This window comes from Episyrphus balteatus, chromosome 2, assembly GCF_945859705.1.
Source record: "Episyrphus balteatus chromosome 2, idEpiBalt1.1, whole genome shotgun sequence".
NCBI lineage: Eukaryota > Metazoa > Arthropoda > Insecta > Diptera > Syrphidae > Episyrphus > Episyrphus balteatus.
In genome coordinates, this window is record NC_079135.1 from 116,972,019 (window position 1) to 116,984,654 (window position 12,636).

The 12,636-nt window shown below is 33.1% G+C and overlaps 2 protein-coding genes across 2 annotated transcripts in view; one reads left to right on the forward strand and one right to left on the reverse strand.

The window, feature by feature from the left end:
• The window catches only part of LOC129909673 (TWiK family of potassium channels protein 9), an 86,691-nt gene that overhangs the window by 46,934 nt on the left and 27,121 nt on the right, over positions 1 to 12,636 (forward strand). The window lies entirely within an intron of this gene.
• LOC129908607 (uncharacterized) lies at positions 1,210 to 4,331 on the reverse strand. The gene is made up of 4 exons (XM_055985232.1): positions 3,936 to 4,331; positions 3,669 to 3,884; positions 3,423 to 3,609; positions 1,210 to 1,668 (listed from the first exon to the last, which is right to left on the reverse strand). The coding sequence occupies exons 1-4, from the start codon at positions 4,255 to 4,257 to the stop codon at positions 1,215 to 1,217; spliced, it is 1,179 nt and encodes a 392-aa protein (XP_055841207.1). The 5' UTR covers positions 4,258 to 4,331; the 3' UTR covers positions 1,210 to 1,214.

Sequence of the window (12,636 nt, forward strand, 5' to 3'; positions counted from 1 at the left end):
TGAAATTTCAGAGAAAAAATGATCAACATATTGTGAATCATCTCACTGTTAAAGTCAATCAAAACAAAATAATTTCCTCTGAGATTTAATATTATTGAAATCCAGAATGAAAATTTTCCTCGAAAATTAATCATGTACATGAATAACGCAGCTTTTAGTCAATAATACATCCGCTATAGACAAACGTCATATAGAGAAGTTCTGACAAATAAGTGACACGTAAATACTGCTGTCATTAATTGCTTTAAATTAAATTATGTAGGTATTCTTACAAAGAAAAAAATGTTATTGAGACATTTGGATCAACGACTTTGTAAAAATGCAAATTTTTTTTATTTTTTTTTTTAAATACACTCAAAAAAGACATTGACTTGAAAAAAAATCATGTAAACATTTTCAACAATAAAATTTTAGTGGTGACAAACAATATTCATATACCTATTTTTAAGAAAATAATATCACATTTATGACTTCTTACGGTTTTAAAAATAATAACTATGTATTTGGAACATTGAATACTAATTTTACAGTTCCGATAAAGACCCATTTTTTTAATTTTTAATTTTTTTTCAAAAACTATGAAACAAAAAATTATTTGATTTTCTATGTTTCTGCCAGATGGATCTTATCAAGATTCGTTATAATAGCTACCTACTATCTCAGCTGACAAAGATACATATACCTAAATATTAACATATGTATATACATACGTACATAATGTTATGTATATTTGGAAAAGAATTAAAATGATATAATACAATCTATTATTTAATATAAAGAATATTTGTTTTATGAAAAATTACAAATAAAATATTGCGTATGCGCCATAGTGACCAATACATGTTTTCATTTTAATATGGTTAGCATTTACTCTTACAAAAAACCGTAAACAAAGTTTTTGTTTTATTTCCAAAAACTATACTTTTTCTTCTGAGATTTAAGATTTTTTTAGCAATTCAAATCCGAAAACAGAAGTCACATTAAGAGATTTTGCAATATCAAACCGCAAAACTAATTTTTTCTGATTTCGTATTCGATTTTAACATACTAAAACCATTTAAAAAATATATTAATAAAATTATTTGTGTTACGTTGATTAAAAAGTAACTTGATGTGGAAAGGTATGGTGTACAAGCTGCTTTAAGTATTCTTTTGATTTCGCAGGTTAAAAGTGAGTCCAATTGTTCTTGTTACCCAATAGCGTTGCATGTAAATTATTTTATTTGCTCATTTGATTTACAACTTTCATCATTCAAATTCTCTTCCAAAATACATTGAATTTCATCTTCATGGTGCCGTAACTCTCCATCTTCATTCCAAAATGGCAATAATCTTTGTTGCCATTGCATCAAATCATACAAATAACAAAAACTATTCGAAGCTCTTTGAATCAATTCCAAGTAATTTGGAAATATTTGATATGCTCTCAATTGTGCCATTAAAAATCTAGCCAATTTCTCATTTTCAAAATCTCTTAATTTTTGAAAGAGTTCTTTAGCTTCAATGAAACACTGTCTTGCTTCAGCATGTGATGATGTGGTTTTTGAATGAATTTTCCCCAAATATAATAAAGTTTTGGCTTTCAAATCAGCAAAATTATGTTCATCACTCAAATTTAACGAAAGTTTCAACTTTCTTTTTGCTAAATTTATATTTTTAGGCGAAAGGCTGTGAAAAGATAGATAAGAATAATGCCTTATAGTCAGGCGGCTTAGCATCTAAATCCTGCAGTTTGTGATAAAAGCATGAAATTTATATCATGGGTATTACTCAATATTAGAGTTATTTTGAGATATTGGGCCACTTTGTATTCCATCCAGGAGCGTAGATACAAGAGATTTTCTGTGTTGCACCCGCATTGTTGCATATCATAGTATAGCTGATGAAACCTTTTTATTAATATAATACATGATTTCGAAGTAATTTTTAACGCCCGATCGAATAAAACCAATAGCAATATGTCTGGACCATCATGTAAAAAGTTATTGGACTCTTTATTAATTGTCTTTTACTCAAACAGCAAGATTCAGAATATTACCAAGTACTCCTTGAAAAAAAGTGGTAGGTTGATAAAATTTAGTGTGGACTTTTCTAATACCATAGAAAAAAATAATAAAATATGTCCATCAAAAAATTTCAGGTCAAAGGGTGTTTTTTTTTTAGCGAGAAAGAACACTTTTGAAATGGTACCATTGCAACACATGGAAAATTTATGATTTTTTTTGAACCGCATATATATTTTATTCATCGTATGAGAATCAAAAATAATCAAAAAATGAATTATATTTACCATGGAATGTTGAATTTTCATGCAAAACTTAAATAGCTTGCTTTTATTTTTTATTAAATTTTCATACAAATTAATGTTTTGAAGGAGTGAGGTGCAAAAGTAAAAGTATGAAAAATAATTGTGCAGTTTGTGACAAAGGGATCAAATTAATAGGATTGTTAGTACAATATATAACCCTCATTTAAAGATATTGGGCCACTTAATATTTTACCTTTAAAGATGTTTATAACGATGTACAGAAAACAATTTAAATGAAGTTTTGTGAAATTTGTGATTTTTAGATGGCTCATGTACATCCTCATAGGTGAAATATTAAAAGGCCCAATATCTTAAAATGAGGGTTACATATTGTACTAACAATCCTATTAATTTGATCCTTTTATCACAAACTGCACAATTATTTTTCATACTTTTACTTTCGCACCTCACTCCTTCAAAATATTAATTTGTATGAAAATTTAATAAAAAATAAAAGCAAGCTATTTAAGTTTTGCATGAAAATTCAACATTCCATGGTAAATATAATTCATTTTTGATTCTCATACGATGAATAAAATATATATGCGGTTCAAAAAAAATCATAAATTTTCCATGTGTTGCAATGGTACCATTTCAAAAGTGTTCTTTCTCGCTAAAAAAAAAACACCCTTTGACCTGAAATTTTTTGATGGACATATTTTATTATTTTTTTCTATGGTATTAGAAAAGTCCACACTAAATTTTATCAACCTACCACTTTTTTTCAAGGAGTACTTGGTAATATTCTGAATCTTGCTGTTTGAGTAAAAGACAATTAATAAAGAGTCCAATAACTTTTTACATGATGGTCGAGACATTTTGGTATTGATTTTATTCGATCGGGCGTTAGAAAATACCTCGAAATCATGTATCATATTAATACAATATTTCATTGCCTATAATACGATATGCAACAAATCGAGTGCAACACAGAAAAAGTCTTGTATCTACCCTTCCGAATGGAATACAAGGTGGCCCAATATCTCAAAATAACTCTTAAATTGAGTACTACCAACGATGTTAATTTCATGCTTTTATCACAAAGTGCACGATTGAACTCTTTTTTAATGCTAAGCCGCCTCACTATTAAAACTTGTAATAATTTTAAATTTACTTAAAATGGCAAACTCCTAGCCAGAGATAGAATTCACACTTATTTCGAGGAGCATCATTTGCCATTATATGCTTCTGAATTTCATTAAGAACATCGAACGCTTCTTTAAAATTTTGATTTGATATCAAGTATTCTGATTGACGTAATTTGGCAAGACAAAACAAAATTGGACTTTCTTTCGTTCCCACTAGAGGTTTAAAAACATTTTTGAAACAGATTTTACTAGCTTCTAAAGAAATAATTTACCTCCATAAATGGCTTGAGCAGCTCTGTCAGCAAAAGCTGCCGAAACCTCCGGAGTTTTCTTCGAACTTAATGCGGCAATTCGTAAAAGTGTTTCGCAAAGTTTTGTACAGACATCTTCTTGCAAAAAATTACGGTCAATATCGTTGGTATACCACAGGGTACCCTTGCATGTCTCTAAGGACTTTTCCATATACGATATAGCTTCCTCCAAACAATCTGATAAAAGATATCAAGTTTTTGGGAACTCTTTGAAAACTTATTATTTACCTGTCTCTGCTAATACAACACCATATTCAAAACAAGCCCTTGATAACATTTCCAAACAATCGTCACCACCATCTTCCAAATTTTTCGATAACTTGAAAATGATTTTATAAAATTCCTTCACAAGCCAATTGAAAGCATTGTCTTGAGCTTGAATCATGTGAATTGTTTGTAAAAGCAATCTAAGTGATAGCTTTTGGTCACAATCTGTTCGAAATGCTTCTTCAGCAGATTTGACATTCTCAACTATAGCCAATAACAAGCAGTATGAATCTCGAACACGTTTCTTCAAACGCAAATCAGTCTTGAAAAAATCTTCCTCCATTGCAACGAGTCTTTTAAAGTATTTTGTTGCTAAAGGACATCCGTTTTCTTGAAGATGCTTTTCAAGAGTTTTATAAATTTGGTCTTTCGGTGGATGGAAGGAATTTCCTAAAGTTTGACATGCTGGAGTGGGTCCTTTTTCAGATCGACGTTTTGACCGCGATGAAATAAGTCTTGTTTGATTGGTTTTTTTCATTCCTTTATAAAAGTTATGTATATCAAAATAAATTCAGATGTTTTTGTGTATTTTTTTACAAAGGAAATTTCAAAGATAAACAAATATTTTTATCGACTGAGAAAAAGTTTTGAGCTTATTTATTTCCTTTATTAAAAAGAAAATTTTTTTTAAATACATATGTGTATAATTTTACAATACAATTTTACTTTCGGTATTTTATAGTATTTTATCCAAACTTGGTTTGTAGAGTTTTTTTTTCGAGTTTTCAAAGGCATTGGAAATATTTTTAAGACCAAAAGTAACAGTAGCTAAGCTGAACCAATTTTTTAATGTCCAATACAGCTGCTGAAGCTGTCTAACTTAGTACTAGCAGGCCATCTATCGGTTGGGAGTATGCAACGCGTTATTTTTATGAATATGATCGGAAAGCTCACCCACAGAATGGAACTTTGGCATTTCTTGTGTGATGTTTCAAAAAGAAGACATGAACTGTGTCAACCACAGGAGTATCAGCCTCTTTAACATCGCCTATTAGATTCTCTCTAAAATATAATATGAACTTCTTCTAAAGAAATTCGTTAACAATAGATAGCTCCTTATTAGTGTGGTACTAGACTAGAATTTAATCACATGACACATGATGTTAGGTTTATTTTTATGCTGAATCTAATGATATACAAAAAAAGCCAATACGATTGCTCAAAGAGAAGTTATTACTTGTTTTTTTTTTATTTCAACAGGTAAAATATAACCAAAATCCGTGTGAAAAACATGATAAACTGATGAAATTCGGAATGCAAATTTTATATAAAGAAGGGTCAAAGAATTAATTAAGTTCTTAAAACATTTTTTTGAAAGGGGGTTTTTTTGGGAGTTAAGGGCAATTCGCGATAAAATAGATGGTATAAAAAGTACATTTAAGAAAATTAATAATAGTATTGTATTGCTACGGGAACTAGGTACTAATAAAATAAGTCTACACATTTTTCCATGTTAAAGGGTGTTTTTTTTAGGTTTTGAGAAAATGTCGGTTTATTGGGGAAACTGGATAATAATAGTGGTATATTTTTGAAATTGTAAGCAAGAATCTAAAAAAAAACTGATGGAATCAATGCATTTGTTGCAGCAATGTGAAAAAACTTAAGATTATACAGTTAAAATAATTTATTAAATTAATAGGCTTTTTTTGCACTTTGGTTCCTAGTAACTCTAGATTTATGATAAAAACTATTACCATTCTTTAATCTTCCCTTTGAACGAGTTATGACCACCCAAGTTCATATAGATTTTTTTTCACAGGTGTTTAAAATTTTTCATAAAATATTTTTTTTTACATTTTGCATTAAAAAAACTAATTTCAATATTTTTTCAAAGAAAAAGTGCAACAGCTATAAAAATTTTTAAGTGCACATGGTTTTAGTCAATTATTATAAAAAATTATAAAAAAAAAAAAAGAAATTTATAAAATTCATTCATTCGTGGTTGTGGTGAACGAAAAAGTTAGATGATGAAATTTAAAATACATTGATCGAAAAAGGCTAATATTTTCTAAACTGATTGCGATAGAAATTTTTTTCATTTTGGTTTTAGTACAGTCATAAGTTTAGCTATCAGTCATTTCAGTCTTATCCATTTTTTACCGAACATCCTGTATAAGAATATCATTGTTAAAAGAGTTTTAATTTTTAGTGAAAAAAAAAATTGATCGGTCACCCCAGTGAAATTTGGTAAAAACGTTGAATTCCGAAGAAACAGTATAATTTATAATTGCTCTCAAAAAGCCGATGATTTATTTTATTTTTTTTTTTTTTTTTTCAATGATAAACTATACTTAAGTTCTTACGTTTTACATGAATAATTGATCTGTAAAAACATGGTTTAAACAGAAACGGGATGATTTAGGTACACAAATTAAAAATCCATCAACTTTTTTTGAGTAAGTAATGCAAATGTAATGAGACCTTATTTTTTCACCACACAAGATATAGAATTATTGCCGATACAAAATAACTTTATAGTTATGGGGCTAAAAACACCAATATTTTTTCAGGAAATTAATTAATTAAAAAAAAAGTTTTGAAAAAGGATATAATGAATGAAAATTTAACAATGAAATGGTTTTTGAAAATTAACTAATACTGAAGTGCCCTTAATGATGCTATTTTCGTTTATTTACTTTTTCAAATCCCAGCACTGTTCTTTAAATGGACAATAAAAATAACTTGAAAATTATTGTCCTTCAAGTAAAGATAAGTGCAATATATCAGTTGTGGTTGTTTTTTATTGTTCGATATTATGATAAAAAATAGCTTCAATTAAGAGAATGTCACCACCCACTGCGATGACAACTAAAGAAAATATGTGTTGACTTATTTTATAAATTATTAACACTGATGGTCTTAGAAAAAAGCAAAGATTTAGCTTTAGTTGAGACAAGATACATAAATACTTCACTATTTAATTTATAGGTTTTATCTCAACGTGATTTTTGTTATCGGTAAGGAATTAGGTTTTTTTTTAGTACCCAGATTTTCGGCCATTGAAATGATACCAAAGAGATTTACTTTTAAAATGTCCTCTATTTTTAGAAACATAAATTACTTACCAATCAATTAATCTTTGAAATGCCTTTAATGCTGGTCTATCTAATTAGAATTAATGGATATCTTAAAAGCAATAGAAGATTATTAGTTATTGTTAGCAAAACCTATTAGCACCTACAAGATTGATGATTGTTGAGTCTTAAATACATTTCCATCAAATATTCATTTAAATTGTTATTAATTATCTTAACTTAACTTTAACATTTAACATTTGCTATAAAATTGAATAATTCACTTAATTAATTGCACTTAAACACCCTGTAAATAATTCTATGTTTTTTTTTGTTAATTTGCTTACAAGGTTACTTATGAATTGTCAGAGAAAACCTTTCCGGTTGTCAAAACCTAACTTTTTTATAACTTCTTCTTAATAAAGCTGTGAACTAGTAAAGACCGTGTCTTCAATTAATCCAAATTTATTAGGACAATCCATCAAGACAGTATCTTGAATCGGACTTATTTAACAGGGAAACAAAAACGCTTGCTTTCTCTCAACATTATTTGGTGACCCCGACGTGATCGTATCACAAAATTTAACGTTTACTAAACAATATTTGCTGTACTATCAACAATGCCTGATGACGATACAGCCACAAAAACTACCAGTTCGGAAAAGGGTGCAACAGGCGAACCTGTGGATGGAGCTGCTTTAAAGGCCCAGCAGAAGAAACTCAAGGGTCTAGAAGCTCTTAAAACTCGACGATTTGTGGCCATGGACCAGATTGAAAGAGTGAGGTTATTTTCTGTTCAAGCCAAAGATAACCCTGCTTCAACGTCTGTGCCCGATCTACAAGTTCGTATTGAAGCTCTAGAGTCTGCCTTTAGCAATTTTAAGGTGGCACAATTGAAAATTGAAGAAGCTGATTACGAGGAAATCAACAATCCTGATCGCTCTCATAACGAAGAAGTCTACTACTCCACCATCGCCACACTTAAAGTTCTTTTGAACGTTAAACATGTGAACAAGGATGAAACAATGGACGTATCCCAATCAACTTCTAATAATCACGATTCAATCAAATTGCCAGTAATTGAACTTCCTTCATTTTCAGGTGACGTGACTAAGTGGACGGTTTGGTACAATCGCTTCGTATCACTGGTGCATAACAATCATAAACTGTCTAAGCAAGCTAAGTTTCATTACCTGCTTTCGAAGCTTAGCGAAACCGCGATTGCCCCAGTTGAAGGGCTCAAAATAGAAGACGACAACTACGATGTGGCACTAGCAAGGCTGAAGGAACGTTTCGAAAACAAGAAAATTATTGCCCAGGAGCACCTCCAACGCATATTCAATCATCCCAAGATTTATAAGGCATCCGCAGTAGATTTAAGGAACCTTGTGGATAAAATCAGCAACCATTTAACTGGATTGAGTAATCTGAAAAGACCCGTTGAACATTGGGACGATGTTGTTGTTTTTATAATGACTTCCAAGTTGGATCCTGCTACTCTGAGTAAGTGGAATGATGACGCACCAACAGATCGACTACCAAGTCTAAAGGAACTTACCGATTTTCTTAAAAAGAGAGCTCAGCATCTTGAAGGTAATATTACAAATCATTTATTTACTCCTGATTGTTCAACAAAATCTGATAACCACAAAGGTCAGAAATCTAATTCAAAAAACAATGTAAAAACCTTTATTACCACAAAAAACACTTGCATTTTCTGCTCAGTTCCCGGCCACTTTATTTATCGATGTTACAAATTTCAAGGTCTTTCTATTCCCGAACGTATACACAAAATTAAAAATCTAAATCTATGTTACAACTGCTTGAAATCTACAGATCACAGTAGCGCTAATTGTCCATCTAGTGGTTGTCGTCATTGTGGAAAGAAACACCACACACTCTTGCATCTTATTGAAAATGCTCCAACTTTTGTACCACAAGCCCCACTTAGTTCAAGTAGTCACCCAACGTCTTCTCAGAACCTCAATACTTCACACGAAATACCTGCTTCAACTTCTCATTCAATGTACGCCAGCTCTTCTGAAAATAGTCTTTTGGGAACAGCAGTCATAAATATATTAAACAAATGTCAACAGGTCATACCTTGCCGTGTACTTTTGGACTCAGGGTCTCAAACACATTTAATTTCTGAAAGGCTTATGCAGTGTCTTGGAACGCAACGTCTGCAATCAAATACCACCTTATCTTGCGCCAATAACATTGTAACAATGGCTAAACACAAAGCAATTCTTAACATCAGTTCTCGTATCAATGGACTTACAGCTACAATAGAGGCGCTTGTGATACCACAAATAACAGGACTGCTACCTGATAAAAAAATTGACATCAAAGAATGGAACATTCCAAATAATATTAATTTATCTGATCCACAATTTAATGTTCCTCAGCGTGTAGATCTGCTTCTTGGCGTGGATTTATTTTACAAAATACTATGCGTAGGACAGATTAAATTAGGACCGAACTTACCTGCGTTGCAAAACACGTTATTTGGGTGGGTAGTAGCCGGTCAACTTCCAAAATCCAATAATCAGAGCACTTCCAACAGACTTAGTTTCGCTATTAGAGACAATCCGCAAGAATCCGAAACCGATGAAACAATAAGCAAATCGTTACAAATACTTTGGGAAATTGAAAGCTTCAACTGTCAAACAGATGTTCTGTCAACAGAAGAAAGGGAATGCGAAAATCATTTTGTGAGCAACTATTCGCGCTTAGAGTCTGGTCGTTTCAGTGTGAGACTTCCCTTCAAGCAGAATCCAAACTTATTAGGGAATTCTTATGATATAGCCAAAAGGAGGCTTCTGTCCCTCGAAAGAAGATTCCGTAAAAACCCAGACCTGTTTCAACAATACTCTGCCTTTATGAACGAAATGCTGCTGAACTCTCACATGGAATTGGTAAACAATGTAGACCTCACCTCCCCACATTATTTTCTCCCCCATCACTGCGTCATAAAGCCATCAAGCTCATCTACAAAATTACGAGTGGTGTGCGATGCTACTGCCAAAACGAGTTCTGGGAAATCATTAAATGATATTCTAATGGTAGGTCCTGTTATTCAGCCAGATTTATTCTCCATCGCTCTGAGATTTCGGAGACACAAATTTGTTATGACAGCTGATATAACAAAAATGTATCACCAAGTGCGATTAGATGAGTCTGATAGACGATTTCATTACATTTTATGGAGAAATTGTGAGAGCGAGATTGCCATTTATCGTTTGTGCACAGTCACTTTTGGCACTGCTTGTGCTTCATTTTTATCAACTCGTGCATTAAAACAACTGTCTGTCGATGAAGGGGAACAATTTCCTGCAGCGGCTAAAGCTATAAGCTCTGAGTTTTATGTCGACGATTTGATCACTGGTTGTGATTCTCTCAATGAATTAAAGGCTTTAAAGTCAGAATTAATATCGTTGCTGGGCAAAGGTGGCTTCATACTTAAAAAATGGTGTGCAAACTCTGTTGAAATCTTAGAAGGAATTCCAGAAACTGATCGTGAGCAATGTTTCAAGATAAAAGGTAAAGAGGTAATCAAAACATTAGGTACCTATTGGAACCCAGTCGAAGACAATTTTCACTATGAGATAACTCCCCTGCTTTCAGAGTGCATAACAAAAAGAACAGTTCTTTCCGATATTGCACATCTATTTGACCCTTTGGGTCTTATAAACCCTGTCATCGTTCTTGCTAAGATGTTTATGCAACAGCTGTGGCGTCTGAAGCTTGCGTGGGATGAAGCACTGCCCCAAGAATGTCATCACTCATGGTTAAAGTTTCGAAAAGGTCTACATGAGCTCAACAATCTGCATATTCATCGCCGTGTATTTTTTGGTCATACAGATAATTATCAGCTTCATGCCTTTTCAGACAGCTCAGAAGGTGCATTTGGTACATGTGTATATATACGTTCTGTAGATGATGATGGTACTGTAAGAACTAACCTGTTATGTGCCAAATCTAAAGTAGCACCGGTGCGTAAGGTTACACTACCACGTCTGGAGTTGTGTGCCGCAGCGATGATGGTTCAGCTTGTGCAACGACTAAAAGAGATTTTCGGTTCCATCTTACAGCACATAACTTATTGGACAGACTCGTCAATTGTTCTGAGTTGGATCGCTGAGGAATCATGTAACTGGCAGACCTTCATAGCCAATCGCGTTTCATTTATTCATCAACACTCTTCAAGTTCTCAATGGCGACACATTCGTTCGGAATTGAATCCTGCGGACGTGATATCGAGAGGATCATATCCGTCAGCATTAATTCAAAGCGACCTGTGGTTCAGAGGACCTTCTTTTCTGAATCTGGAAGAAAGCGATTGGATTTCCTCAAATGCAATTTTGAATGCTGAAAACCTGCAGCTTGAACGAAAAAGAACCAAAACGATTTTAAAGATTGTTATAGAAACTGATTTTATGGAAAACATAAAATACCACAACAATTACGAGTCTCTACTCAGAGTAGTTGCATACTTGTTCAGATACAGAAACAATCGCTTCAAGAAAAATATTAAGTTATTTGGACCGCTAAGTGTCGCAGAACTTAACAAAGCTCTGAAAGGTTTGATAAAATACGTTCAGCTCACAAGTTTTCAAAGAGAAATCGAAACATTATCTAAAGGCGATCAGCTGTCCTCAAGATGTCACATCAACTCGCTTTCACCATTCCTGGATTCTGAGGGAATACTTCGTGTGGGAGGCAGAATAACTAATTCAAATCTGAACTTCGACACAAAGTATCCTATGTTATTGCCAAAAGACCATGCATTCACCACAGTTTTGGTTCGTCATCTGCACGAGAAGAATTTTCATGCTGGTCCGCAAGCGCTTCTCAACAAAGTTCGTGAAAGGTTTTGGCCCATACATGGTAAGATGGTGACTCGTAAGATTGTTCACAAATGTGTTCGATGCGCACGAGCAAAACCATCTCGTAATCTTCAAATTATGGGTGATTTGCCTCATCATCGAGTACAACAGTCGAGGCCATTTAATATAGTTGGTGTTGATTTTTGCGGCCCATTTAGCATCCATTTTCGTCGTCGAGGTACATCGCCTATGAAGGCTTATGTTGCAGTGTTTGTCTGCTTTGTGACCAGAGCAGTCCATCTTGAGTTAGTGGAGGATCTAACTACCCACAGCTTTCTAGCGGCTCTAAAACGATTCATTGGCAGACGAGGATTGTGCTCAGTAATCTACAGCGATAATGCTACTAATTTCATTGGGGCGCGAAACCAATTGCATGAGCTCTATGAAATGTTCATGAGGAGTGAAAACAGAGATGAAATAATTAAGGCGTGTGCAGCAGATGGGATAGAGTGGAAAACCATTCCTCCTCGATCTCCTCATTTCGGGGGTTTGTGGGAGGCCGCCGTTAAAAGCTGCAAGTTTCATATGAAACGAACCTTACAAAATTCTTCTTTAACATATCCCGAACTTAATACTTTTTTAATTCAAATTGAATCTATTCTCAATTCTAGGCCAATTACACCTCTATCTGAGAATCCAAACGACATGCAAGCGCTTACTCCAGGCCACTTCTTGGTTGGTACACCTCTCACTGCAGCAGTCGAGCCACAGTTACACCACTCTAACGTCAATACCTTAACACGTTACCAGCAATTACAG

Coding starts and splice junctions, on each gene's coding strand:
- LOC129908607 (XM_055985232.1), bottom strand. CDS start 4,257: ATGGAGGAAGATTTTTTCAAGACTGATTTGCGTTTGAAGAAACGTGTT. Junction 3,885..3,935: donor TGTTGTATTAGCAGAGACAG/GTAAATAATAAG, acceptor ATCTTTTATCAG/ATTGTTTGGAGGAAGCTATA. Junction 3,610..3,668: donor TGCTCAAGCCATTTATGGAG/GTAAATTATTTC, acceptor TTAAACCTCTAG/TGGGAACGAAAGAAAGTCCA.